This window comes from Falco rusticolus, chromosome 10 (genome assembly GCF_015220075.1).
Source record: "Falco rusticolus isolate bFalRus1 chromosome 10, bFalRus1.pri, whole genome shotgun sequence".
Lineage (NCBI taxonomy): Eukaryota > Metazoa > Chordata > Aves > Falconiformes > Falconidae > Falco > Falco rusticolus.
Window position 1 is genome coordinate 25,126,994 of NC_051196.1, and position 26,362 is coordinate 25,153,355.

At 43.6% G+C, this 26,362-nt stretch overlaps 1 protein-coding gene across 1 annotated transcript in view; it reads right to left on the reverse strand.

Moving 5' to 3' along the window:
- The window catches only part of CDH4 (cadherin 4), a 462,285-nt gene that overhangs the window by 65,008 nt on the left and 370,915 nt on the right, over nt 1-26,362 (reverse strand). Inside the window, exon 7 of the mRNA XM_037401839.1 lies at nt 14,763-14,935. Coding sequence (XP_037257736.1) covers nt 14,763-14,935 — 173 coding nt within the window. The remainder of the gene's footprint in view (nt 1-14,762; nt 14,936-26,362) is intronic.

A 26,362-nucleotide genomic window follows, 5' to 3' on the forward strand; every position in this document is an offset into this window, starting at 1 on the left:
GTGCCTGAAGCTCTGACAGATGCCCGCATCATGAGAGGATGCTGAACTAGACGGGTTCTTCCAGGATGGCATTTTCTGTATTCCTTTGAACCCAGAGCTTATAGCTTTTGCCACAGTTCACATCAAGAGTGGAAAAAGGATAAAAAATAGTAACTGCAGAGACTCCTTTGTGCCAACATCCTGCCTCTTCCTCCTCCTTCTGTTTTATCCCCACCCTTGTCCTCCTTTGTATCTCCCCATTCCTGGAGAGGCAAGGACGCAGGGCAGATGTTTCTGCCACCTTCTCCTGTCCCATCACACCCGCAGCATCACTGCGGGCTGACCTGGCCAGCGGTGCTCCCCCCGCAGAGGCAGAGCCCCCCTTGGCCACCAGCCAGCCAGGGCGCAGCTGGAGAGCCCAGCCCCTGCCTCCCCCTGCCCCACGCTCCCTGCCTGGCAGCCAGCACCCTCCCCTCCGTCAGCCTTGAATTCAGACCCAGTCACGAGCAACCCCATAAACGGGTCAGACCATGCTGCTGAAATGCTAGAACAACTCATTGCCGGTAAGGAAAGCAGAGAAAGGTAAGAAAAACCATCCCCTAATGGAACAGACAGGCGGTATGTCTGCAGTCGCTCCCCATGCGTCACTCCCAATAACACGTTGCAGTGTTCTTCAGGCTCGTTTCCCAAGAACAAATATAACTCTTATTTATAATGCAACAAAGGATAAAACAGGTTTCCTGATTCTGATAAGTGACTCTGTGATTATTTCTTCAATAAAACCCATCATGTCTTTCAGATTACTCTTTCACGTTTTATTCTGGTTTGGAAAAGAGAAGGCAGAGACGAGTGTCTCGGCGCCTTGAGTCACTTCGTTTATTTTCTCATTTATAAAACCTGGGGACCTGCTAGAGAACACTTCAATGGTACTTAAGGACTTCTGAACACTGGATTGAACTTTGCGGACTGGACTTGCAGCGGCATATAGCCAATGCACGGCTACAGAGAACATCACCCTTTATCAGGTAATTGCATCCTGCGAGACGATAACGCATGGGCAGCGGGCTCGTGGCGTTATCACCGCAGATCACGACACAGCCCTCTCCTCGAACAGCAATCGTCTGCCTTTCCGAATAAGCAGCAAACTAATATGCTGCTGGGAAGCCTGTCAGCAAAACGCCTGTACAGTGCATCAGCATGCTCCAGATGTTGGCTGGCTGTACTGAAAGGGGGTGAAAAATGTTAAATGACATGTAATCACCCGCTTGGACTTTCTACTTACATTCAGATTTCTCTAACAAAAAAATGTACCATATTATTTACTGCGCCTTCTTTTAAGGTAGCTGTCACCATATGATTTAGAAACACCAAACATACTAAGAATGGGATTTTCTGTGTCAAAATGTCCCATTGAAATTCAGACACCTCCTTCTCACAGTCTGTGCAATCCTGCGAAGTAAACAGGGCCTGGACCTCACTGGAAAAAATCCCCAAACAAATTCTGTGTTTATGTAATGATGTATGTATTTAGGGCCACTCCAAACAGATACAGTTGGTTAGACTTGAAAATAACTACATGTGAAAATGCAAACAATAATTTATGTAACTTTAAATGAGTTTTTGCAAGATGTTTTGATGCATTTTCCCTGAACGCTCCCCTGCACATCTGGTTATTAAGGATGTAATTTAGCCCACCTTATTTCCGATGGATGTCGTAAGAAAAGCACCGTGCCTGTGCTCCTCTCTAAACCTGCCCTGGTACAGCATCTGGGGTCAGCACAATAATGCAAAATCCATTTCTCAAATCTGTCAGTCAGCCTTTGAAGATGCTAATACTGCAGGCAATGGTCACTCTGAATTACATTAATAGGCTCTTATTGCAAACAGTGGAATTAGTTTTCAGAAGAACATCCCTAAATACCCATTTTGATATGGTGGGATGACAGTAGTGGCACAGACCATATAGAGAGCTGAAGGAGCCTGAGGATGAAAACTGGTGGAGAATATTATGACAAAGTGGTTTTCCATCAGAAGATGCTAAGAGTGAAACTGCTCCCAAGAAAAGGCATTCAAAACCTCTTCCTCACTTGGAATTTATTTTCATGTTACAAAATAGTCCCTTTAAAAGTGATTTTAATGGCTTGAGATAACTTTGACAAAAATAGATCTTTTAAAACATCAAACATCATTTTAGAAGACCAATGTCAATGTGACGTTTTTGCAGATATTAAAATAAAAACTGTTGATTCTCTCCAGCTTTTTTCCTGACCCATGATTACAGTTTTAAAAACTCATTTTTTTGTCCTAATCTGGGGGTGGGAAACTCTTAAGGGGAATTTCCTGACTAATCAGGGTCACCTACATGATTACTGATGCTTCAGTTCCCGCTCCCACAGATATTGCTGAGAGAAATCTCCAGCTTTATAGTTTGGGGGTTCACAGAAATGTTGCCACAGCCAAAGGAGCTGCAGGCGGGCCACCAACCCAAAGATCCATCCATTGTCCTGCAAGTTTCCCTGGTCTCCAGGCTATTTCACTGGCACTAGTGAAGTTTGGTGATGGCAAGCCAGTTTAGGTATGTCTATACGCGTCACGGTCAGGGCAGCGATTGCTTTGCAAACAGCTGGTACGTTGGATACATTCAGTGCCTCTCCAGCACATGCTGATGCACACTACCTCTGCTTCTTGTCTCATAGGGCAGATTTTCCGATAGCTAGGAGCACTGGTAACCCTTCCAGATTTTCTCTTTCTGCTCCAATATGCGCTCATTCCAACCACATCTAGCTGCTGATGAACAAGCGAATGCTGTTCGTTACCTGTTCTGTCAAACACCACGTCTGCTGGTATCAAACATTAAGGGGGGAAAAAACCGCATGTAATTTACAAACCCTGTAACACATTTCCCATCACACTCCTCTGCATTGCCACGGCCACAGAGAGATGGAATCAGCCCAGATGAATGCATTTTCAGGGCTGAAGTTTAATGGCTAAAATAATTGCAGAAACATACACATCGCCAAAACAAAGCACTTCCAGAATAAATAACGCGTGGAGTATCCTCTCATCTGCTACTTCAGCTCACCTTGGCACAAGCTCCCCTGTGAGCAAACCACCTACAATATATTGTAGGGTATTTCAGACACTGCAGATCCCTATGGCTGGGCCAGCTCTACTCTGCTGCAAGCAAACCACAGGGTCGGCACAGAGTTAAAGAGAGAAGGATGCTGCTCGTCTTATCTCTCTGAAATTCACCTTTAGAAGGCGAAAACAATGCTTCCTAGGCAGGCATTTTATCTGGCATATGCTTGCTTGGGTGGTACCAAACTCTCCATTTAGAAAAGCAGGTACGTACCAGAAAAGCTTTCCCAACTCTACAGGAGTCACTCACTGTTGAACTTACCAACCCTGCTTCCTATCTTCAGGCAACAGAGATCAGCCTGGCCAGTTTACCCCTGTTGGAGAATCCGCCCAAACCTTTAACCTTTAAACCAAGAGTCTTCCTCACGAATTCCACGTTGGTATGAATGTGAAACTGCACTCTATTTATTTTTCAGAGAGCTGTATAAATTAAGACTGGAAAGGCCAACTTATTGAATGTCTGTATGGTATGAATCACCACATTTTTATCCAATTAGTTCCCCTTCTAAATTTTAGCAATAGGATTTGAGGTCACTCAGTATGCGGCCTGTTTACTTTAACTGAAAACTACACGTATTTTTCTAGAAAGGCATTTGGAACAGAAAGCATTTTAAGTGCAAAAAATGAATAGCTTGAATAAAACATCATCGCACTGACAACACACTCTACTTAATGAGGATTTCTTGCACTAAATCCCCACAATTTTTTCAAAATTGGAACAACAGAACAACAATGAAAGGAAAATATTTAGCCTAAAAATTAGGAGCAAAAATGGTGAGGTTACTATGACAAAAGAACAAACTGCCCCGCTGCTCCGCTGCTACAAGCTCCTAGAGGCTTTAAGGTGCAATTCTGGGAAAAACAACACACAGCACCTTCTGCCTGCACATGGCCCCTGGCAGGCCTTATCTGAGACCCTCTCCTAACCTGCAGTGAACGGAGAACATCCCAAACCTCGGTACCTGACATTGTGATTATTTACAGCCAGTCTAGTGATGCTTGGAAGCGTCTTAACAAGAACAGCTCTCCCCTTCAAAGAGCCACGTTCTGGCACCTTTTTGGATACTAATTAGTACAGAACTCAAGGCATTAGACAGTATTTGTGGCACAGAATAGCAAACTCCCACATTTTTGTCCCTGTGCACACATTTCTGCCTTTTTGGAAGTACCACATCCCCAGCAACTACATACTCCATGATCCTGGCGCTGCTCCAAAGCTCAGATGAGATGTACTATAAAGACACTAGACATATCACTGTTTTAATTATATTTTACAAAGCACGTAATAGTCTCCGTGTTGTTTACACTGATAACTTTCCATTTTAAGAATACTTTTGGAATACAAGACTATATCTGGGCTTCTGACAGTTACATTCCTTTGCATTTAAGCTGCCTTTTTCTTATGTTCTGTTAAGAAAAGTCACTGCTGCAGGCTGAAACATCCTGTAAACTCATTCATGCTCTGGCAAATGTGTCGAAGATAATATTTTAGTAAGAAATGTAGCCAAATATGCTTACAGGAATGAGTTGTGTTATTAAAAAAATGGTACTAGATCTAAGAAGAAAGACTTAACAAAGTCTCTCTTTAAAATGCTAATAACAGACAATGGTCTGTGGATAAGTTAATTAGTGGAGCCAGCTTGTGTTTAATTATTTCACTTGACCTGGTGCAGATTTAGACAATAATCCCTTTAGAGAGGGGAAGGGGCTGTTGGGAAGTATGTGATGTACCAGAAGAAAAACTTTAAATCTGCTGGAGCTGAGCAGGTAGTCTTCTATCTAAAATTGGAATGATACACTCTTCTCCAGTGTAAGACAAGCTCAAATGGAAAAAGAAATGCAGGTCTGAACCAGAGAGATTATGTTAAGGACCTGGTGAGCTTTCCACTCCGATACTTAACTTTTTCTTCCTCCTCCCTATTCAGCTGGGATTTTACTACTGAATAATGTATAAACCAACCCACTGTAGTCAGAGGTGGGATTCATGAGCAACTTGAAACAAGTGCAACCAGACTGTACCAGAACTCTCTGAACATACTAAATGTGTGTGAAGAAAGTAAAGGCTCTATAGACTATTAGTATATGTGGAATTTTCTTATGGAAGACGCTCTGAAGATTTCCACGCTTAAAAAAAGAGAACTGAATAGGTTGGGTATCAGTCCTATTCTTGCTCAGACTCTATAATCGGATCCAATTAAACTCAAATGTTTGTTTTATCTGAGTAGGTCCACCCCAAATCATGCAGCTTTTCAATTTGATAACATCTCTTCAATAGCTTGCCCAAATATGCATAAGAGGTCATTACAGTTTAATATGCAAATCAGTAGCATCTCCTCCAGAGACTGTAGCACCTAAATGCTAACAATAATTAAAGAAAGCCAGGTGTATAAAAGACAGCTGTGGATAACTGGCTAGCTGAAAAGGGTCACATAGACATAGTCCAGCTGGCTGAACAAAAATGCACATCGCTCTCAGCCTATCTGAAGTAAAGCAAAATACACTGTCTTTGGCTGTCCTCGTTACACAATAACAGGAAGATTTTGGTGGGAAAAGAATGTTGCAGGTGGGAACAGAAAACTACAGAAGAGAAACAAGGGGCGGGCTTGGTGTTTAGGCAACTAACCAATAATGAGCTTAACTTTTGTAATATGTATGAGCTAATTATAAGAAGGCATAAAAGGTGACTGTAAGGTACAATAAAGGAAGTCTGCTGATCACTCATATTGAGTGACTGTGTCTTCCCTCCGTCGCGACAGACAGCCTAAGCCAAATGAAAAAAAAGAATTACAAAAACCAATGGCGAGCTACTCTGGCAGGCAGCAAATAGCCTCTGTGCACTGTCTGGATCGGAGGAAACTCTTCGTTTCAGCCAAAGGGTAGGACTCATTCTTGGTGGAATCAGCTCCATGGGAGATGTAAACTGGCTGTAGGTTTACTTTTACACAATGTATCTGTTTAGATACAGGGTCTATCTGGTTAAAGCATCCTTCTGTGCACATCTTCAGAAAGCCACACAATGCACAGAGACCCGAGCTGAAAACTTCACAGAACAACTAGACCGATAAAAGCAGCACTGTTGCTCTGTTTGATCCTCTTTATTAAAACCAGAATTTGATGGGGAATGAAATGCCCTACGACAGCAGCAGGGCCAAGCAAATTCAAGCCGTGTGTGGCAGCTCACCTTAGCAGATATTTATTGCAGAGAAGTGCTCTGGTGCCAGGGTGGGCTCCCCAGCAGCTCCTTCAACAGCTGTGTTTCACTGGAGCACAGGGATTGTCAGACTCATCGGGACAGATGAAGTCTCCTCAGCAACTGGTCTCCAAACGTGAAGCCAGCTTCTTAAGAGGACAGAAATGGCCACAAAATCATGGGTCGTTCTTCATCCCTCACAGACACCTCTGATGCTCTCCTCCATCAAAGGGCAAGAGGAGCAGTGAAGAAGACTCAGCGTGTCTCAGTCATGAATAAGGCACTTCAGCAATGCCAACAGCCAGGCAAAGAATTACTGAAGACAAGTTCAAAATTAGCATTAAAAAGTTGGTAGGACTGCTTCTGCTGGCAGCAGGTTGCCCACGATTTTCTGGATCCCAACGAGTTTGTGCTGCATACACTGAAATAATGGGAAGAGCATGACAAGGTTTCATGGAAACTATCGAACTGGGCAGCTGGCTTAACCAAACAGGCCCTGCTCTGCTCTGCTCTTCCAGGGCATGCAAAGTGCTCCTTTGCCAAAAGCAGAGGTATCAAGGATTAAATGTCACACATCTATTGGTCAAGGATTAGAAATACAGGTGGCCATAAAGTGTGCTCTGCCTGTCCGGGCAATATGATTAAATACGTGTTTGTGGCACCATCTTACTTCCTCCATTAGTGTTTATCTTTGCTTGTCAATGTTATTAACTTCCTAAATCCCCCAGCGATGACAGGACCATTAGTGTCTAAGCACAGGGAGGATAATGAGTGAATATGTGTGGATGAATCCTCATCTAGGCCGAGTTTACACAAACTCACTTTCAAATGTTGCCAACAGATCATCACAATTTGTATAAGTAGTTGGTCTCCAGCCCATTACATTTGCATCCTCATCATCTTGCTGGTGAATTTTCTTGGGAGGTAAACACCATGGCTGTTTTCCTATCTACTCATTGGACTCCCACAGGTCCCAAGCTATTTACCAGCCTCTTTTTGTGGAAAGCTCTTTTATTCTTCGTAAGTTTCTCTTATCATCTCCAAACACTCTTTTTTTCAGTGAAGCACACGCTCATGCTATTGTCTTCCAAGGCCCACGGCTCAGAGCTCTTCCTCTATCCGTTTTACTAGTCCACCTAGCTACCAGTTTTTTATCAAGGAAAACCAATCAGAAAAACCTTTCCACACACACGAGCTCCAAAACATGATCAACAGCATCATATTTAGAGAGTTGCTGCAACCATGCAGAAGACCAAAAGGTACAGATGATTCTGGTAACACTCACCAGAAAGACACACAGCCATCTATTGCAGAAACACAGACGGGGAGACATACTCTTTCTGTACGTCTCTGTACTGTACTGTACTCTGTACTGTATTTGTACTGTAACAAGGCTTCAGAAAAGTGACATAATTCCCTTAAGTAAAAAAAAAAAAAAAAAAAGGCGTTATTTCTATGATGAGGCTTCATTCATATCTTCCCCATCCTGCAACAAGGGCTACCGAGGAATACATTAAGCGGTGCTGGACCAGCAGTGCTTGGAGCAGATTTGAGCCCTACCCATCCGCTAACTTCTGCTGTCTCAAATTACTACAAGTGGTCCTCCATGGGGTGCACAACGCATTTCCAAAGGCGCTAAATGGGGTTAATAAAATGAACTTTCTTCACTGATGAGTGGTAGTGCTCCTCACCATAATTTGCTGAAAAAGGTAATTCTTGTCTGTAATGAGAAAATGAAATGCACGCTGGAATGATGGAGCAAGCTCAAATCAGTCCTATGTACAATGTAGAAACATAAACCAGAATCAAGCATATATCTACTGACTAAATTCAGCTTATGGCTAATCAGCTCTTCCTTTGACAGGATATGCTGCTGTGGAAATGGGATAATTTTATAACTGAATAATTTAACCAGTTTTATCTTTAAGTAATGGTTTCAGGCGTATTAATATATAAAGCTTCAGTATTTACATTTTTGTTACATGGACCTGAAAAATTACAAGGTATCAAGAATAACACAGTATTCAGTGATAAATGACATTTACAGAGCGGCTTTCATCCCCCCCGAGTGACTTTGTGCACCACGAATCCCTGGGACGGCATGTGGCAGCAGGGCAGACAGCGCAGGGGCAAAACGCTTCCCAACAGCACAGGGAAGCTGTCGGACACGTTAAGGCCAAGACTAGGAGGGACAAGTAAAACACACAGCCTGACCTGCTGTGCAGCGGGTGCGGGAGTATTTTACCTGCTTATCCCTGTTAAGACTCTGGTAGTTTATGTCTGGCTTAAAGACATGTTCCACAAAGGCTTCCAATCATTACTCGAGTGCTGTGAGAAGTGGAAAAGCCACTTACCCTTGGAATTCTGTTACAACCCTTCATCTCAGTCATTGGAAAATATTTTGGGAGCCTGTGAGCCTGCAAGCTAAATACAGGGGCTTGTGGTTCAAATTCATAGAAATGGATGAGCTTCACTGGCAAAATACTTACTAATCTCTTAACTCACTCTCTCCTCCCGTGAGTTCAGCTGCAGATGCATTTTTGTGCATGTTTTAATGCAGTGGTACAGGAACTCCACCTTTAAAAGCAAGATACTTGTGGCTCAGCAGAACCTAACCACCTTGTTTTAGTTCTTCTCCAGAAAAAAATAATGGAAAGAACATGAAACCCAGAATCCCTCTCACTTTAAAGGACTCCTGTAATAGATACAAATAGCAAACACGGTGCGTGCTAGTTTGTGCCTGTCAGAAGGTGACATCCTCTTACCAATTTTGCATTAGTCCTTACTGCTCCTCGGAGATGGCTAATTTGAGTGAGGAAAATGGGAAACATAAACTCCTAGGCTGCAGTCAAGCCATTTGGATGTCGCTTTCTCTCATTCTTTGTATTTTGTCAGTACACATACACGACTGATAATCTGCTGCACGGATTCACTCAAGTATCACTCGTATTGTGTCAAGATCCTTCAGCCTTACGCTGCAGCAGATGTTTCTCCAGCCCTGCTCAGAGGAGGAGGCACAGCTCTGCAGAACATCACATTGATATGCAGTGAGGGGAAATAATTAACAGGTGGAGATAATTTACAATAGAATAAATTTCTTTTGTTATATTCCAGGGGTAGAAAAAGGATTGAAACTCCTGGACTCTCCTGTCAGAGGAAAGTTTCCTGGTACAGACAGTAAGGCTCAGCCTGCGTTACCTGGCGGCTACACCTAGAGTATCAGCTGGCTGGAAGACATAAATGCGGATTAAACCCCCTGTATTTGGGTAATCTCAAACTAGTGGATTGCCATCTACACGACTGTTTCATGAGGGTGAATTATATCAGTCTCAACAACTAAACTAATTCCTATCACCAGTGCAATGTGTTGTTTACTCCCAGCCAACGTCTGAAATGAAGTAACAAGGAGGTTTTGACAAGCTAATGCAATGACCTGGGGATAAATGTACCCAAAATAGTTACTACAGATGGTAAAATCCAATCTCCTATCAGTTTTCCAAGGAGCAGAGTACCTTTTTTCCCCCTTAACATAACATTTCAAATTTCTGCTCTATCAGAAATGTCTAGTTGCACCAAACCCAGATTGTTGGAAAAGAAATCAACCATCTCTGTTAACAGGAAGAACTTTTCCCCAGAAAAATCCTGCCATTTCATTCATAAATAAAATAAGCCACTAACTCAGTTGTTGGCAGGCTCTCTCTTTTATCTTTCACTCACTTGAGAAAGACTAGCAACATTACATTTTTGGAAAGCCAAGTGCTGTAATCATAGAATCGGATTTCATGTATTTTTAAAAGCATTTGCAGCAGCAGAGATCCAATTGCTTTTAAAAGAAATACAAACACACAGAAATTCAGAAGAAGAAACTCAGAGCTCCTGGCTTTCTTCATTTCTTCAACACAAGATGAATGTGCCAGGAAGGGACTCATTTCTAAAGGAGATCTCAAAAAGTTAGCAACATTACACTACAAGCACTGCAGAACCGAAATACTTATTATCTCGAATAAGCCTGGATGATATCCGAGATGTCTCGACATTTATTGGCCTGCCAGCAGAGCGTGGGATCAACCAGCTCCTCTTCTCTCATTTCTTTTTTTTTTTTCCCCTCTTGCTTGCTGCAGGTCTGTGTTCATAAAATATTTAGGGAAGCTCTTCAGAGGATGATATTGCCTATACTATAGCCCCAGTGCAGGTTTACTGTGCTACTGAGACAGATATTCTGCCACCAGAGAAATCAAAAGAGCTGATGGAGCTGAATTACTGCACCAGGAGCTCCCCACCAGACCGACAGTCTGGGCTCGATCCCCGCCTGGGACGCCAGCATGAGCAGCGGTGGGCAAAATGAGATAACACGCACAATAGATCTGGTCCCTTTTGTATGGTTATAAGGAGAAATGTTACTTTTCAGAATGGCAAACAGAAATCTGCATGTTCTTCCTGTTTCTGAGCCCCAGCTGGGGACAGCTGGCCCTTTCTTCCCTCTTGTTATTTTCTTTCCAGTGGGGGGAGGGGGGGGGGCGCGGGAAGAGAGCAATGGAATCTGGAATTCAGATGCGCTGCTAAATTAAGCTATCCGTTGGGTAGCGTCTCCTAGTAGCACCACCCAGTTCTGCAGCAGCCTGCCATAAATTAAATAAGCTAGCATGGTCCCCTCCTACCCCTGAATGGTGTTACCCCTTGTTCACCTCCTGTGTTCACTGCCTTCCCTAGCAATCCACACGTTTTGTGCTCCCACCACTATCTGATCTTTCCCTCCTAGTTTGATTAAATCAGCTACAGATTTCCTGTGTTTCCCTGGCGTTTTCCTGTATTACAGCAAGTAGCTGCTTTTAACCTTTCCATCTAAGCCTGGCTGGCTGAACGTACCTTTGAACCTCTGACGCACTCCAAATCCCTATCACTTTCCCTGTTAGTTCAAGGGATAGACGGTCCTTTGTTCCACCTTTGGCATTTCTCACCCTTAGGCATCCAGGAGCTTAAATCAGGCTGTTGCTAAACCGTCCTCCTTTAATAATTTTTATGAAGTGCAGTCCAATTATCTTTATCTTCCTTGGGGATCCATTCAATTAAGTGCAGTCATAATGAGTGAATGGACACAGAGCATTGTAACCATATTTACATCCAGATTAATGGGAACCAGGTAAGATAACTTTAAAGCCATCAATATTTTAATACCTTGGATTTTCATTTTGCTATCTTCAGTGTCAGACACATTTAGAGAGAACAGCACAATTTGAGAGGCTGAGTTTTTAATTTCCTCCTGGGTTTGTGGAAATGAGGGTTTAGAAACAGCAGCAAACTACATGAATTTGTCTTAAAACAGGTTTCTTGCAGGTTAACCAAAACACTTTTCATGACAAAACACAAGCTGAAACGCTCCGTCCGGTTTCTTGGACGTTTCATGAATTGAAGATAATGTAAGAAATCAGTAAAGAACCAATATTTAAGTGGAGATGCTGCAAGTATCAGAAAGTCAACAGGAATACTGAGCTAGAAACACCAGTTCTGAAGTGACTTTTCTCCTCCCTGAAAGACAAATGCTGGATCTGGAACATGGACTTGTCTCTCAGATGCAGAATAACTCGGACAGTTATTTTTGCTCCTGCTTTGAGGCACCTTTGCACTGCAGGAGCAAGGTAGAAGGGTCCAACGGAGACTGAACGGTTGGTTCTGTTTAGACACAGCTTAACATAATAGTGTCATAGGCACTGATAAATGTGTCAATAAGCATTTGGAGAAATAACTGGTATCCAGGGAATTTATCTTGGTTGTAGTAGTTTCAGCTGAATAGGTCAGATTTGTTAACATTTTAATTTACACAAATCTGCATTCCAAATACTGCTCTTCGGCTCCTTTTCCTAACAACAAGAAAATGTCAGCAGCAAAACCAAATTTACTTCTCTAATAGCTTTCTCAAGATTTCAGGAAAAACAAACAAAAACAAAAAACCAATCTGTAGTACAGTTATGGGAGTGTTTAAACACATTTATCAGTTTAGACCTAATACAACTCTATGTTAATAAACCAGAAACTTTTGCTAACCCAGATGCAATCCTGAAACACAGCAGAGACCGCTGGGAATAACCATGTCCTGTAGCTTCAGGGCAGCCCCAGGATTATGCCCAGAGCTGATTGTTTCTCGATCCAAGGGTCCCTTGCCCAACCTGGTACTCGGCTTGGGACACTCAACACCATATTTCAACGCGCCAGCTTGCCTGGATTTCCCAGACCCAGTGCAACAGGGGAACTAACATGAAGCATATGGTTCCCCTGCAAGTTTTTAAAATACTTCAGATGCAATAAGATAAATAGGAAAAAAGACGACCATTTTGCCTTATCCTTTCCCCCTAATTATCACCTGCCTCTTTTTTCAGTTGATTTGCTGAGATTAAAACCTCTCTCCCACCAAGCTATCCCGATGTATGTCTTTGAAATTAATATAAACCAACGACCTTTCTGTACCCATAAAGCCCTACACTAAAATGCTGGCCCCCACTGATGTCAAGGGGGCAATAACAGTTCTGTCATTTCCATAAAATCAGCATTTTCCTGCCAGAATTCTGATCTTTCCTCCCAGTACTCTGCTACCGTCCCCCTGAGGGCTGCCAGCAATTTCTACAGCGCTTGGTTCTCCTCTTCGACTGCAAGCATGCTGCAGGCTTCAGCATCGCCTAGGATAATCTACCTGCTTAAGATTCAGCTAACTTTCTGGTTCTCTAAATAAAAAGAGCAGGGAAAGGTCAAACCTGCCCTAGGTTGTGCTTGCCAAGTCTGCCACGTCAGGTGGGAAGGAACGGGCTCTGGTGCTCCTCCTGCTCCCCCAGCTCTGCTTCTTGCCTTCACATCTGGAAAGCTCTCTGCTCACCCGACCTTCTCCTTGGAAAGCTGTTTCACACAGTGTCTACCCCTGGGCTGGCTCGCCCTGAAACTGTGCCCTGGGCAAGCCCCAAATCTGTGCTGTTCCCAGCCAGCAGCCCCGTCCCCATGCTGGTCCCACTGGCTGCCCCGGGGCGCTCCGCTTGCTTCTGAGCTGCTGCTGGTGCTTTTATCCGCTCCCAGCAGCGGCTCAGTCAGGATTCCTCCCGAAGCTGCCCTGCAGCTCCGAAGCAAAGCAGTGGCCCCGGACATGAGAATGAAATGGGCACCGACCGCGGCAGAGCAATGCCTGTCAGCCAGTGCTTGGCAGAGCACTCTGCAGTGGGACCAAAACACGCCGCTCGGGCTGATGTGCAGGGAAAAACATCTCCGAGGGGCTGGAGGTTTTCACCGCTGGGTTTGGTGTCCCAGGCAGGAATCCCAGGCACCAGCCTGCATGTGCAGCCTCCCTCTCACTCCATCCCTGCCCTCGGTCAGAGGGGAGGGAAGGAAAAGAGAACAAACCCAGTTTCTGGTGCCTTCTCTCGGAAATGCAGCACGCTGGCTCTCTCAAAATGGATTTTACTGGACTTGTTATCTCTGGGGACTGCTTGAACTTAAACATCTGAGGCCAAGAACTACGTAGGTCCTTACTTTTGTATTTGCCACGCAGCTACACTATCTGTGGCTGGCTGCTCAATGAACAAATGATCCTTTCCATGCTTTACTTGATTGAGATCTCCTAACTGCATTGGACAGGTGACACTCCACGAACTGCACAGTTCGATGGGGAAAACCACCAGAACTTAACCTCTGGAGTTCTCTCCCTTCACAGCCATTGACACCAGTCCCCTCCTTCCCCAGTCACTCTGACCCACCGCTGATGCTACATTGATTTTTTGTTTAATGTATGAGGTATAGGGGCTTTGTCCTTGAGTTATACTCACAACTACAGAAGGCAGAGCTCTGAGAAACATTATATAGCTTACACTGCCAGAGTACGTTCTTGTCAGTAAAACCAAAATTTCTTCTGCATTTGGAAAAGCTATACATTGTACAATGCCTGGAAGAAGAGGCATTAAAGGCAGAGCCTCGCACAAAACCAACATCACTAGAAGACATTTTCCCAGTTTGGAAACAACACAAGGATACCATCACGGAACAGGCAGCGTGTTGAGTATAGGCTGTGTAACTGCTTCCAAAGAAAACATGCAATGAACTAAGCAAGACAAGACTAGAAAAGGCTATAGATGTCTGGCACTTTAGTTTTCCCCTGACAGAAGGGGGACAAATGCCAATTTATTCATCTCCTGCTCCTTCTGGAGTATTTTCTACATCTTGTAGTTATACAAATTTACGCAAGGAAAATACCAGCTTCATGAGTTTGAAGACTCTCCCAGGGTTTCATTGACTGATATGGATTAAGACAAAAATGTCACATCAAAGCCATGATGCCCCACAGCTGCTGCAGAAGCAAAGACCAGGATCTCCATGTTGCAACTCAAACTTTCAGAGGCTTGGTATTCAAGACAGGGTTTGGGCTTTGCAAGTCAGCAACCCTCAACAACGGGGAACCTGGTACAATGGCTTTTAAACTCACCTCTCTGTCAAGTCCAGCAGCCACAGTGACAATGTCTCCCGTCTCGCTGTTAATAGTAAACATGTTTTGCGATGGGCTCTGTGGGGTCTGAGTCACAATTCGGTATCTCACCATCCCGTTCGCTGTAGTACTATCATCTGCATCATTTGCTGTCACCGTCATCACGTAGGTACCTTGGAACAAGAGAAGATGAAATATCAGGACTATCTCATTGCACAGCAGACTGCAGTCCCATTGACTCGGGGTCATGCATTTTACTCTGAAATGCTACGGAGCAGACATCCCATTTCAATCCAGCCAGCTAGGCACGGCGAGGATTATGAAAATAGCAACACTGCTGAGACTAGATGATCTGTAAGGATACTGATTACACATAACTGGTATATAGTGAGAATCCATATGAGGGTATCTATGATTAACTTCTAATTCTTGCAGTGATTGTAAGTTTTAAGGCAGCATTTTTTGTCCTGCAATTGCATACATTCTCACAGGACATCTTTTTCAATCCAATCACTGCACTCACATGCATTCACAAGTAGAGTTTTATAGTGGAAAGCCCAGCAGACTTCTCAGCAGCTTCAGAAGGATCCCATCAACATGCCCATACCCAGTACAGGAAGCAACTGCCTGCTGCCTCCAGTTCTTGGAGAAAAGTCCACCTTTCTGGCCCCTTCTGGAGAGAATAAAACCCCATAATCCTGCAGAGCAAATGGAACAGCTGCTACCCAGCGGGACAGAAAATCAATGATTTGGTATGTGTGGCCAGTGATGTATTGAATTGTTGGTTTGTTTCTTGCTAATCATCAGTGTCTTCATTTGCCTTGCAAAAAGCAATCCCTACTTTCTAGATAGTTGGGAGTGCACTGATGCAGTGACAGGCTCATTATCACTGGAGTTTGGCAGCAGGGTGTTTTGCTAAAGTGGGAAATTATCATTATGAGGGTAAAAGATGTTACTTGATTGGATGGACTCCTGCAGCTGCATGGTCCTGTGACCCCCTAGAGCTCATAGGGCCCAGCTTTATGCTTGTTATATTGGTAGGAGAGAATGCCTAAAAGGGCAGACACATACTGGTTACAAAAAGAAATCCGCAACATTGGATTAATCTAGTGATATGAGACCTGGAAGGAAAAGTGGGAGGCAAAGAGAGACAGTGAAACCAGACACAACCTCATTTAGTGACCCCCAAAACCCAACAGCAACAACGGAGAGATGGAAGGTACCGCTTGAACGCTGCTCGTTTGGAAACCCTGAACAGACGAACCAATTTATGAGCCTGCTGTGCTGGAGGAGATGCAAAGTGGTTCCAACAAGAACCTAAGCTGATTCAAGATGGAGTCATGCGTTGTTTTACAAAAACAGTTGAGTGTGTTCTGCCCATTTGGTTAGATGTGAGCCACAGGCAAACCTGAGGACAGGCGGCTACATCGTTTCTTCCTGCCTCATCTGATGTGCCCAGATCCCCAGCTTGGTCACATAGCTAGCAAGCCACCAGGTCAGAGAGGGCAGAGTGCTGGAGAGCTTGCATCGGTTTGCAAAAGACTTCGAAAACATACCCCGTGGAGGGGGGAAAGCTACCAATGGCTGCAGCATGCCCAAATTCTGTACCCTAGCCAAGTGGCTTTAAGCCTTGTGGCGCGTATGCAATCCCCTCAGTATCCTCCCTGGCTCTGGGAAAACATTTCTCGGTGTTAGCAAGAAGTGGCCTCGTAAGTTTGTATTTTTGTACTGTGGAAAGTGCTTTGCTGATCTCCTTCCATCTGGCTCAATCAGGCTCTTTTTGTTCTCTGTGGTGATGCATATTCCTGTGAGTTTTCTTAGTTCAATAAGAATTATAGATTAAAAAATAAATGAATGTGTAAAGCAAATTCTAATGATGAATACATTTCTATCTCTCTGCAATAATCCTGATTCACATTTGTGAAATGAAAACAAACTATTCAACAACTTTAACATTTTTCTGATCAATAAACTTCAGGAGAGGGAAGGAACACTGAATTGAAACAAGGCTGTGCAAGCAATGAATCTTCTTTCTCTTCAAGCATTCTTTTTTTGCTCTTTTGCAAAACCAGTTACATGAGACAACTGATACAAATGAAGAAGCCAACCCTTAGATAAGTACAGGGGAAATGTACAGGAGAAATTTAAATAGGAAATACGCTGAATGAGATGTTTGATTTGGAATATATGTTATCTTAACACATTCTATACTGAAAATGTCTCTGAACAGAATGTCAAAACCTGGGGCTAATGAAAACAGAAGTGGAAGAGGAAAACAGAATCTATTTTAGGACACGTGCAGTCTTAGGACATATTCCAAAAAAACCAGGTGGTATTTCATGATGCACTTCTAGTACAAGAAACAGCTCTGAAAGGAAAGTTATTTGGGCTACTAGGTTCAGAGAAGGGCACCAAACAGTTGTGGTCTTCCTTACTGGGATCTCTCAGACTGCACTGTAGTTTCCCAAATAAATCAGGATGTGTGCGGGACGGGGAGTCCCCAGCCTGGCAGGGGAACCCAACAGGCTGCAGCTGTGCTGGGCGTGGGGCGAGCTGACAGCAGCTATACTGTGGATGGAGTGCATAGTGGGTCTCCTTCGCTCTCCCTGACCTTTCTGCTTCTTTCCTGCAGGGCAGCATTGGACTGAGCACATCTGCTCTAGAAAAAAGGGCTATTTCAACAGCATCTGACCTACATCCCCATAAAGGGAGATGGGACTGGACAAATGTCTCTAAAGTCATGAACTGAGCACCAGGGAGCTGTATTTCAAGAGGCAATCTGCTCCCTATCTCGTATCTTTAATTTCGATTATGAAACCCAACCACAGAGAAAATAAAGAGAGAAACTTGGCATTAATTACTAACTTGTAACTTAATAAAACGTCCTCTGCAAACGGCCCTGTGTGGCTGCAGCACTCGGCAGCACGTGATGGAATTGCAGCAGCCGCTTCCTTCCCTGGCTCTCCCTGGGGCCACTTGTCTGACCACAATCTGCTGTAAACTGGCTGCAAATTACTTCTTCCTTTCTGCACTCTGGATGGCGGCTGATCTGGCCGCCCCTGTTCCTGTGCACACACATTTTCCACCTGGCAAAGTTGACCCAAGGATAAGAGCGTGATGGCACCTCCTATTCTCCGTGCTGAAGGGCACCACTCCCGAGTATGGCTCCCCGGGGTTCAGCTGGTGTAACTTACATCACCGTCCAGGTTCCACTCAGTTTGCTGTACATTTAGACTATCTTTAAGCAAGACATATCCTCTAGATACCTGTGTGCTGCAGTGAATGACATAAACATATATCTGTGCACAACAGTATTCAATAGAGCGATGAGGATATATACTGCTACAGTGTCTAACATCTTCTGGGTGCTATATCAAGTCTTCCACTATACTAAGATGGTTGGTGATGATTTACCTGCTATAAAAGTAAATAATGTGATGTTTCTATGTCCTATGCGTGGGGATATAGCCTCATATACTTTATATTGAAATAAAGGAAATAGATCCCCACATCCAGCCCCTCTGACTACACAAATTAGGCAAATATATAGCGGCAGACTGCACAATCCTCACATGCTCGAGGACTGAGGCTAGCGTAGTTAGGGTTTAAGGGGAAAAGTAGAGGCTGCCCAATCTGGCCTGCAGAATGTGTGTACACTTTTAGTGGAAATCCAGCTTTAAATCCCCATATCCTCCCCAAACAGAGACTGGAAGCAGTTATTACAGACCAGGAACACTGGGCAAACTCCTCCAAGTCACACTCAAGACCCCAAGGCTGCAGTCTGCCACTCCTGGGTCAGACGCTGCCAGCGGTGATGGAACTACACCAGAAGTGTATGAGTGGGGCAAGAGGGACGTTACGCTTTCAGGGTATGAGAGAAGCAGTAGCTTTATTTTTCTGCTCTGAAGGGCTTGCTCTCAAGCACACTGACAACATTAAGTGAATGCGACGTGCCAAAACTTGGGAATTTGGCCCAGGCTGTGCAGTGTATCGCATAATGAATACCCAGTCCAGACGGTGTTTGGTATGTGTATTAAACTACACACCTGGCTACTAGCTCAGGTAGATAACCTGTTGAAAGAAAACCACTTCTCATCAAATAAGGCACATGGCATGTTAAATAAAACACCTAACCTAGTACATCATGTCAATACTAAATCAAATTTGTTGCATGTTGAGCAGCTCTTCCGAGAAGCAGATTGAATTATCATGCACAGCTAGTGATGACAAGATTACTGCGCATTAGCTTTCATTAACTAATGTGCCAAGTTCATATATCACCTGAGTTAAAATTAATATATGGCATGATGAAGGAGAACTATCAATAAAAGGCAAGACCCCAAGAATCTGCTGCTTCACAGTGCATTCCCTTTGATTTCCCAGAGACCGCATCTCCCAGATGTTATTTTGTCAAATGAGATATTTTTGTTTTGATCTAACAATGGACAAGACACACGACAGAGATACTTGAAAGGACTCCTTATGGAAAATATTCCCATTAGATTAATTAAGCTTTCTACAGGATAGGCAAAATAATGTCTTACAGACTTTGGCAGGATGGAAGCAAAGGGAGATTATTTTTACCTGTATATTCAGTTTCGTTTATAAATTTTAAAATTAATTGCATCTGCTTGTGAAAGGCTGCAAAAAGATACTGTTGGGGTCGCTGTATCTCGTTCAGTCTCTCAATGTTAAGTAAAAATAAGGAAAACAAGAAAGATAGTTGCCCTGTGTATGTATAAGCAGATGAGCACACAGTCGTAAACAAATGTGTCCCCCCCCAGTGACTCTGGAATCTGAGAATCAGCTCAGTTCTTTCCAGCTCAGACGGTCCCAAAGCATGCCAAGGACTGCTAATTCACATCACGGTGTCTGCAATCTCTTTCTCCCATCTATGCAACTTCATTTCTCTGTAAAGACCAAGCTTTCACAGTTTTAAGGCATACAAACAGTATCTTAGAGCAGTTGTGCTCCCAAAGTCTTTGCTACAATTGCTTTATAATTACCATTTTTCTAAGCTGGTTTGATAGCCATTAGTTAGATTTAATGCATGTTAAAAGAAAGAGCTAATGGGCACTTACCAGGAATTCAAATAAAAAAAGTAAGATAAAAAAACCTTTCACTTTGCCCTTTATACCATATATCACTATAAAAATACACAATCCTCTCTGTCTACTGATGTGATATAAACAGAAAAAGCTAAAACTTCATCTGGTTTTTACTGATAATGCTGATTCTCTATTCAGCTTTACCTTACAGTTTGTATTTTTTAATGGCTGGTAAATGGTTGCAGAATCATTAAAGGTTGGTTAACCTTCTCAGTCTAATTTTGACCTACAAGATACTTAATTTAATCATTCCCCCATAGAAAAGCATTGAATCATTATGTGCAGACATGTGGTGATGGCCATATTACATTAGATCTTCATTAACCCAAGTTAATAATGGCTTTGTACTAATACAAACCTCCCCTTACTCCTTATTTTTTTTCATCCCAAACTGGAAAGCTCACTTAGCGAATACTCTGCATCTGATTCTGGACAGAAAGAAGACGGTAATTGTTGATGGGAAGATTAAATACTAAAAAGCAGTGTAAAATTTACAGCATTTCCCCAAGCCAGAATTTTCCATTCAGAAGAATTTCCTGATACTAGCTCTCTTCCCCCCAGAGGATGGAAATCTCATGCCCCTACCCCAAACAGGAATACTTCCCCCTTTAAGGGATTTTATTCATTGCGACGAGGTCTCAGGAATAGAAACAGAGCACGCTAGAAAGGCAAAGATGTCAAACCCAGGTTACAACGAGGAGTACATGGGGATCCTGAACAAGTCCTCAGAGTACACCTATACACCTGACTACCTGCATGCAACTTTCCTATGGAAAATATGATCTTTCTTACCAATCAACATGCTTAAGTGTGCTTGTGCTACCTGTCTTTTTAATTGATCAATAAAGCGAACAAGATTCTTCCATTCCCATCGTGGGGAGGCGAGGTGAGGGGCGGGATGGGGCTGTGTCCAGATACACAGGTTGCAATGCCACTGAGCTGTCCCAAGTTAGTTTTACTTGCCCTACCTGGGGTACCAGCAGCAGCCTAAAGGGCACAGCGCAGAGCTCCTTATGGGTTAATTTACCTTGCCAGTAAGTATGAATTTGAGAACAGCACTTGGAGAACTGCTGTAGTGTTCAAGACCAAAACATCTCAGCGAATAAACCTGTATCTTCAAGTTAAAAAATAAAAGCATATTCACTAGTGATTTGAAGTACTTTCACATACTCATTGTTAAGGGTTTCAAATGAAAAATGGGGAGCCAACTCACCAAAGGTGCTGAGAGGAGTTATATAGGTAAACAGGAACGAGTGCAAGACATCAAGATGACAGAAGCACCTGAAACTCTACTGCAGAGGCAATAAATTGCAAATATACTTAAGCTAAACTACGTCCCACGTGCTCTAGATAGAAAACGCAATAGAAACAGCATTTTCCTTCTGAATTGATATTCCTTCAGTCACAACTGATAGCTGCTGTCATTCTCTTTCACCATTATTTTTGTAATCATTGGCAAATTTTGACCTTTCAAGCAGCTAACCTAATTCCTAAAGGACGCCGCTTCCTAATTAGCGGAGACATCAGATTCTCAGCCTCAAACAAGGCAAGAGCCAACCTAATGAGAATAAAAGAGAGCAAGCAGGTCTGGAGAGATGACTGAGCAAGCCGAAGATGCTGCTGTCATGCGGAACTGAAGTAACACCTTCTTATGGTTAAAATGAAATAAATACCTCTGGAGAGAAAACAAACGGATGCACTGAATGCAGCATACACTTGGGCACGGCCAGAGCTGAAGATAACTCCTGTACAGCAGCCTGCAACCTACTGAGACCCCGCGTACCGCTGAGAAATAACAGAAGCAGAACTTCAAGGTGGGCAAAAGCACATTCAGCCTCGGAGCAAATAGTTTTCACTGCAGAAATCGATGAGCCTTGGCTGGGCTGAGTCCCTGCAGATGGATCCTCTTGACTCCCAGAGGCTAATTCAAAAACTGGAGAAAGCGTGACTAAGGACAAGATCTCCTGAACACCACTGCTGAACTGTGCCTAAAACCATGGCTAGGTTTTGTGCTTAACTGAAGGCACATGCAAAAACCGAAATCATGCAGATTTGGCTGCACAAAAACTGAGACTTACTACATCTTCTGCAAGGCTTGGATCCGATCCTTAAATTTTGACAATATAATATAACGTAAAATAATAAAGCAATCTAACATCATATAATACAAATACTATCATACATGTAATACTATGTTATTTGTAAGTGCTGGTTAAAAGGAGGCAGAGTATGGGCTATCGCAGTGTTGTAACTCCCTTCTAGAGCGGTCACAGAACATGATTCCCTCTTTTTTTTTCCTTTATATCAACTTGGTCATTTTTTGTGGAGGGAAAAAACATCAGTCTGGGGATTTGCATTTTTTTCTCACCTACAGTCCTATAATTCACTTCCTTGCTCTTGGGACTGGATGCTTCTGAAACGGAAATTAAGAGCACAGATTTCATAACCACTCACCTCGAAACAAAATGGAAAGCACTACCACATGTGTCTGCAGAAAAACAATTTCTTGTCTGAAAATTGTGCTCGGCTGAGCAAAAGAACTTAAAAAAGGATATTGTGTATCCCAAGTCTGAATGTAATGTGTGAGAGAACAGAGTCGGGCTGGACAAAGCCATTTTTAATGGCATATTAAGTGCAAGAATAAGAGTAGCACCTACCCAAGCTGAGGAAGGCACGGTATGGATGCATATATGTAGGCTCGTGATAAACCCAGAAGTAATGCACCCAGCCTGTGAAGAGCTCTGGGACAACTGGAAGAATCTGCTGAGATTCTCCTCTGGCTCTTGAAGACTTTACCTTTACATGATCTCTCTGAAACACAGGGCACTGGCATTATTTCCAGTTCCCAGTGCTCCGATGGGAGCGTGCCCCCCGTGCGCACCCTGGCTGCCCCCTGCCACGTCACCACCAGCAGCCGAGTCAGCCCAGGTCCATGAACCCATTCAGGTGCCCTGTTGAATTAGGACCTTCCTAAATTCCCAAATTAATTTACCTCCAAGCTGGTAAAAGAATATTGAATGTTTTAATTTTGAGCAGCACTATGGTGTTTTTGCAATGGGTTGTAATGGAAGAAAGGTGGTTTCACTCAGTGTCCTATTAGTTTTTAAAAATGAAGGGTCTCCTCTTCAGATCTCAGGTGCTGCCGCTTTTGTTTCCTCCCCTGCCACCCAGCGACCCCCGCTCTTCTCCTTCACGGCAAGAACAACCTGCAGGACACCTGGCACCTCTTTATGAATTGTACTGTCAGGCTGGAGAAGAGGAACAAGGCAGAATTGCAGAATCCAAATTCTCCGCATGAATATATACACAAATGCAACGATATGCCTTAAAAGATTAATTTCACAAGCCTTAAATTGCAGTTTAATTTGAAAACTAATTCAGCCTCATAATTGGCTTTCTGTTCAAATCACTGAGGCTAAAGATTTAAATTCTTAATATTCAGATGACTTTCAAGTTTCTGGCCCCATCTGTGCATTAGTCCATGGTGTTAATCTCTGAGGGAATCTCCGCTGGCATAGAAATAAAATAAACAAACTGGGACACTGGTAGAATAATCGGCTTTTAAAATCCTTGGGTTTTTATATACTGCTTATTTTTATGAGATTTCTTTAACTCAATTTGCCACATATAGATTTGGCTTCCAGCTATTTCATTTTTCACGTGGCACGCTATCAACAATTATTGTATCATAGTTCCATGAAATCAGGAGGAGATGGGGAAATTTTAAATGACAACATTTCTAATGTAAAAAAGACCAATATTCCTTCATTTTGGAGGACCGTCTGTGCTCAGCACTCTTGCACACCCCCCCAGGGAGGGTGGCAGGAGTAAGCTATCCTATGCACTGTGAGAAAGGAGGAGCTGGAGGAAACTAGTTTCAAAGGAGCCACTTGGGCTCTGGCTACTGACTTGTAAGGGACCAAGATGCATCCAGAGAGTTATTGAAGTGGAAAGGATGAATGGGAACGGAAAAGGCCAGTCTGACAGGAACAAATTGTTTTGGAGAGATGTGTTAATTTCTGACAATCTTTCTGTTAAGACAAAATAGATACAACCCACAGCAAAGCACTCGAGTCGCTGCGGAGCATTTCACATTGACCTTTTCAGAACTGAACGCTTCAGTTAAGTAAGACATCCACATCCCACCATAAGGTGCATTTTGTGGTGGATATATCAAAACTAAGCTTCTGCAGTGACCAAAATAATCTTTCTCCATCACATTTTTGTTCCGTGATTAAATTCCCTTTTTTCTTTCACATTTAAGCATTTTCATTCTACCTTATCGAGCGACCTTTTTTAGGAGCTGCAGAACTCCTTTTGAAACGGCACTCCCCAAGGACACCCCTGGGGAGCTGCAAGCCCAGGGGAACACATGCAGGGGCAGGAATTGATGGGGTACAAAGTGGAAAAACCCACCCCAAAGCCCAGCTCCTTCGTGCCGTATGGCAGTGGAGCCCGTATGGTACGGCAGGGAGACGGGCTTGGAAAAGGCAGCAGAATCCTCGCTGGGCAGCGAAGCCATGCAACCCGTCCCGCTTTATCAGCGCTTGAAAGGAACTTCTGCAGCTCCGGGAGAACTTTGCTGATTAAGGCTGCCAGAGGGACCGGGGGAATTTCAGCTCGAGCTTGCAGCTGCATTTTTAAAACTTGGCTGTGTTCTTCACATAGAGGCAAAGTTCAAAGAGGCAGAACATTATTCAATACGAGTAAAACACGGTCTTTTAGGATACCCTTTCAAACGGTGGCGTGTTAAATCAAAACAACTCACGGAAGGGGAGAGTAAGGAAGAAAGATGGTCCTATGGAAAAGAAAATCCTGCATCACTATTCCTGCTCTGCATTTTTGGAAGGGCCTGCATTTACACATTTAAATTGTCCAGCTGCATGGCCTTAGGCTAGATAAGCTAGTAATGCATAAAAATGTTTTCCAGAGGGTATCAGAAAAGAAAGAAGAAATGCAATTCAGTTTAAGAGCTTCACACATTTGAGCATGTATAGAGGCCAGGCTGTGACATGTCTTCACACTACAAAGAACTTTACTCCACCAAGAACGAGCTCCTGATTTCAAGAACACTACGCTACAGTGTAAGACACTATTTCAATTAAGTTCTTCTAATCTTAACCAGCAACAACAACCTATTATAATTAATAATACTTGACGATTTCTTTTCTATTCCTGTCAAGGGTTGCTTCAAGGTGACTTGCACAGCACAGCGAGCACGCTCCTTGGAAACCCGCGCACTCCGAGTCTGGGAAGCCCCCTCACTTAAACCCCAGCATGCTGTCTGAGGAGTCTCTTCACATCACCGACAGTTCTTCCAGCTCTCGAACAATGCCCTGGGAAGGTTATTTGTGTTTTAGACTAAAGCAAACTTGCTTCTCCTGTGGGAGGCTAAGCACCCAGTAGTACTGCACCGTGCTGCCAGTCGCAGCACACACCCTTCCTGCATTCCCATTTTCTTGGTTCACTCCAGTTCCTTTTGGCTTACTGGCTGTTGGGCCAGTAGGTCACACCTTACTTGACCACCCCCATCCCCTGCTGTGGCCAGGCACAATTTGCAGCTGTCCCAAAGGGTCAGCGACGAGGCACGGTGCTCTCTGGCAGCTCACCGCATCCCGGCTGCGATCCGTGGTGCAGCATCCACCGGAGGCACAGCCCTGCCAGCAGTGCCCCTGCACTGGCTGCCCTCGCTGTGCCCCGCGCCCCCGGGTGTGCTCCGACAGCCCGTTCCTGTTCACCTGGAACGGGATCCGCCCCATGGATCCTGCTAAAGCCTTCCAGGGGCTTTCCCTGCAGCTCAAGGTCACTGCACCCTGCTCAGTCTGTGCTCAACAGCGTATTTTGATGGTCTTGCTCTGCAAAATTTCCATGGGTAGAGCCTGAGCTCCATATGTCCCTTTTTTCTTCTTTTTTTTTTTTAATCTGGGCAAAATTCCTACTGACTTCAAACAGTCGTTGGCTGCTCACACTAGCCGCCCTCTGAGTAAGCACTTATTTGGGACACACTAATACTCCAGCTCCTTTTCTCATAAGAGGTGTGCAAAATTATTAAGAACATTGCAGATACTGTGGTAATCGAGTAATACTGCATTTTTAATCCCAGCCACTATAAATGGGCATATGGAAGATGTGAGAAATAACAATTGTACAGGATATCCAGGGAAGCATTTTGAGTCCTCAGGCGTAGTTCAATAGCAATGAACAGTGGAAAATGAATGCTGAACTCCTGTAACATATAATAAGATTTTTTAGTTTGCTGGAAGCAAATCTGTACTTTATACATGGATATATATGGATATATGCATATATATATTTATAAATGCATATACGTATATAACATACTGTTGAATCAATACTGAACCCATTTTGCTGTTACCTCTAAGAATATGAATGTCTTTTATTTGTCGACCACTGCCACAAATAATCATGAATTCTGGTCACTTATTTTTTCTCACTTTATTTTTCTCTCGCTGGTGTGGTACCTCCTTAGTT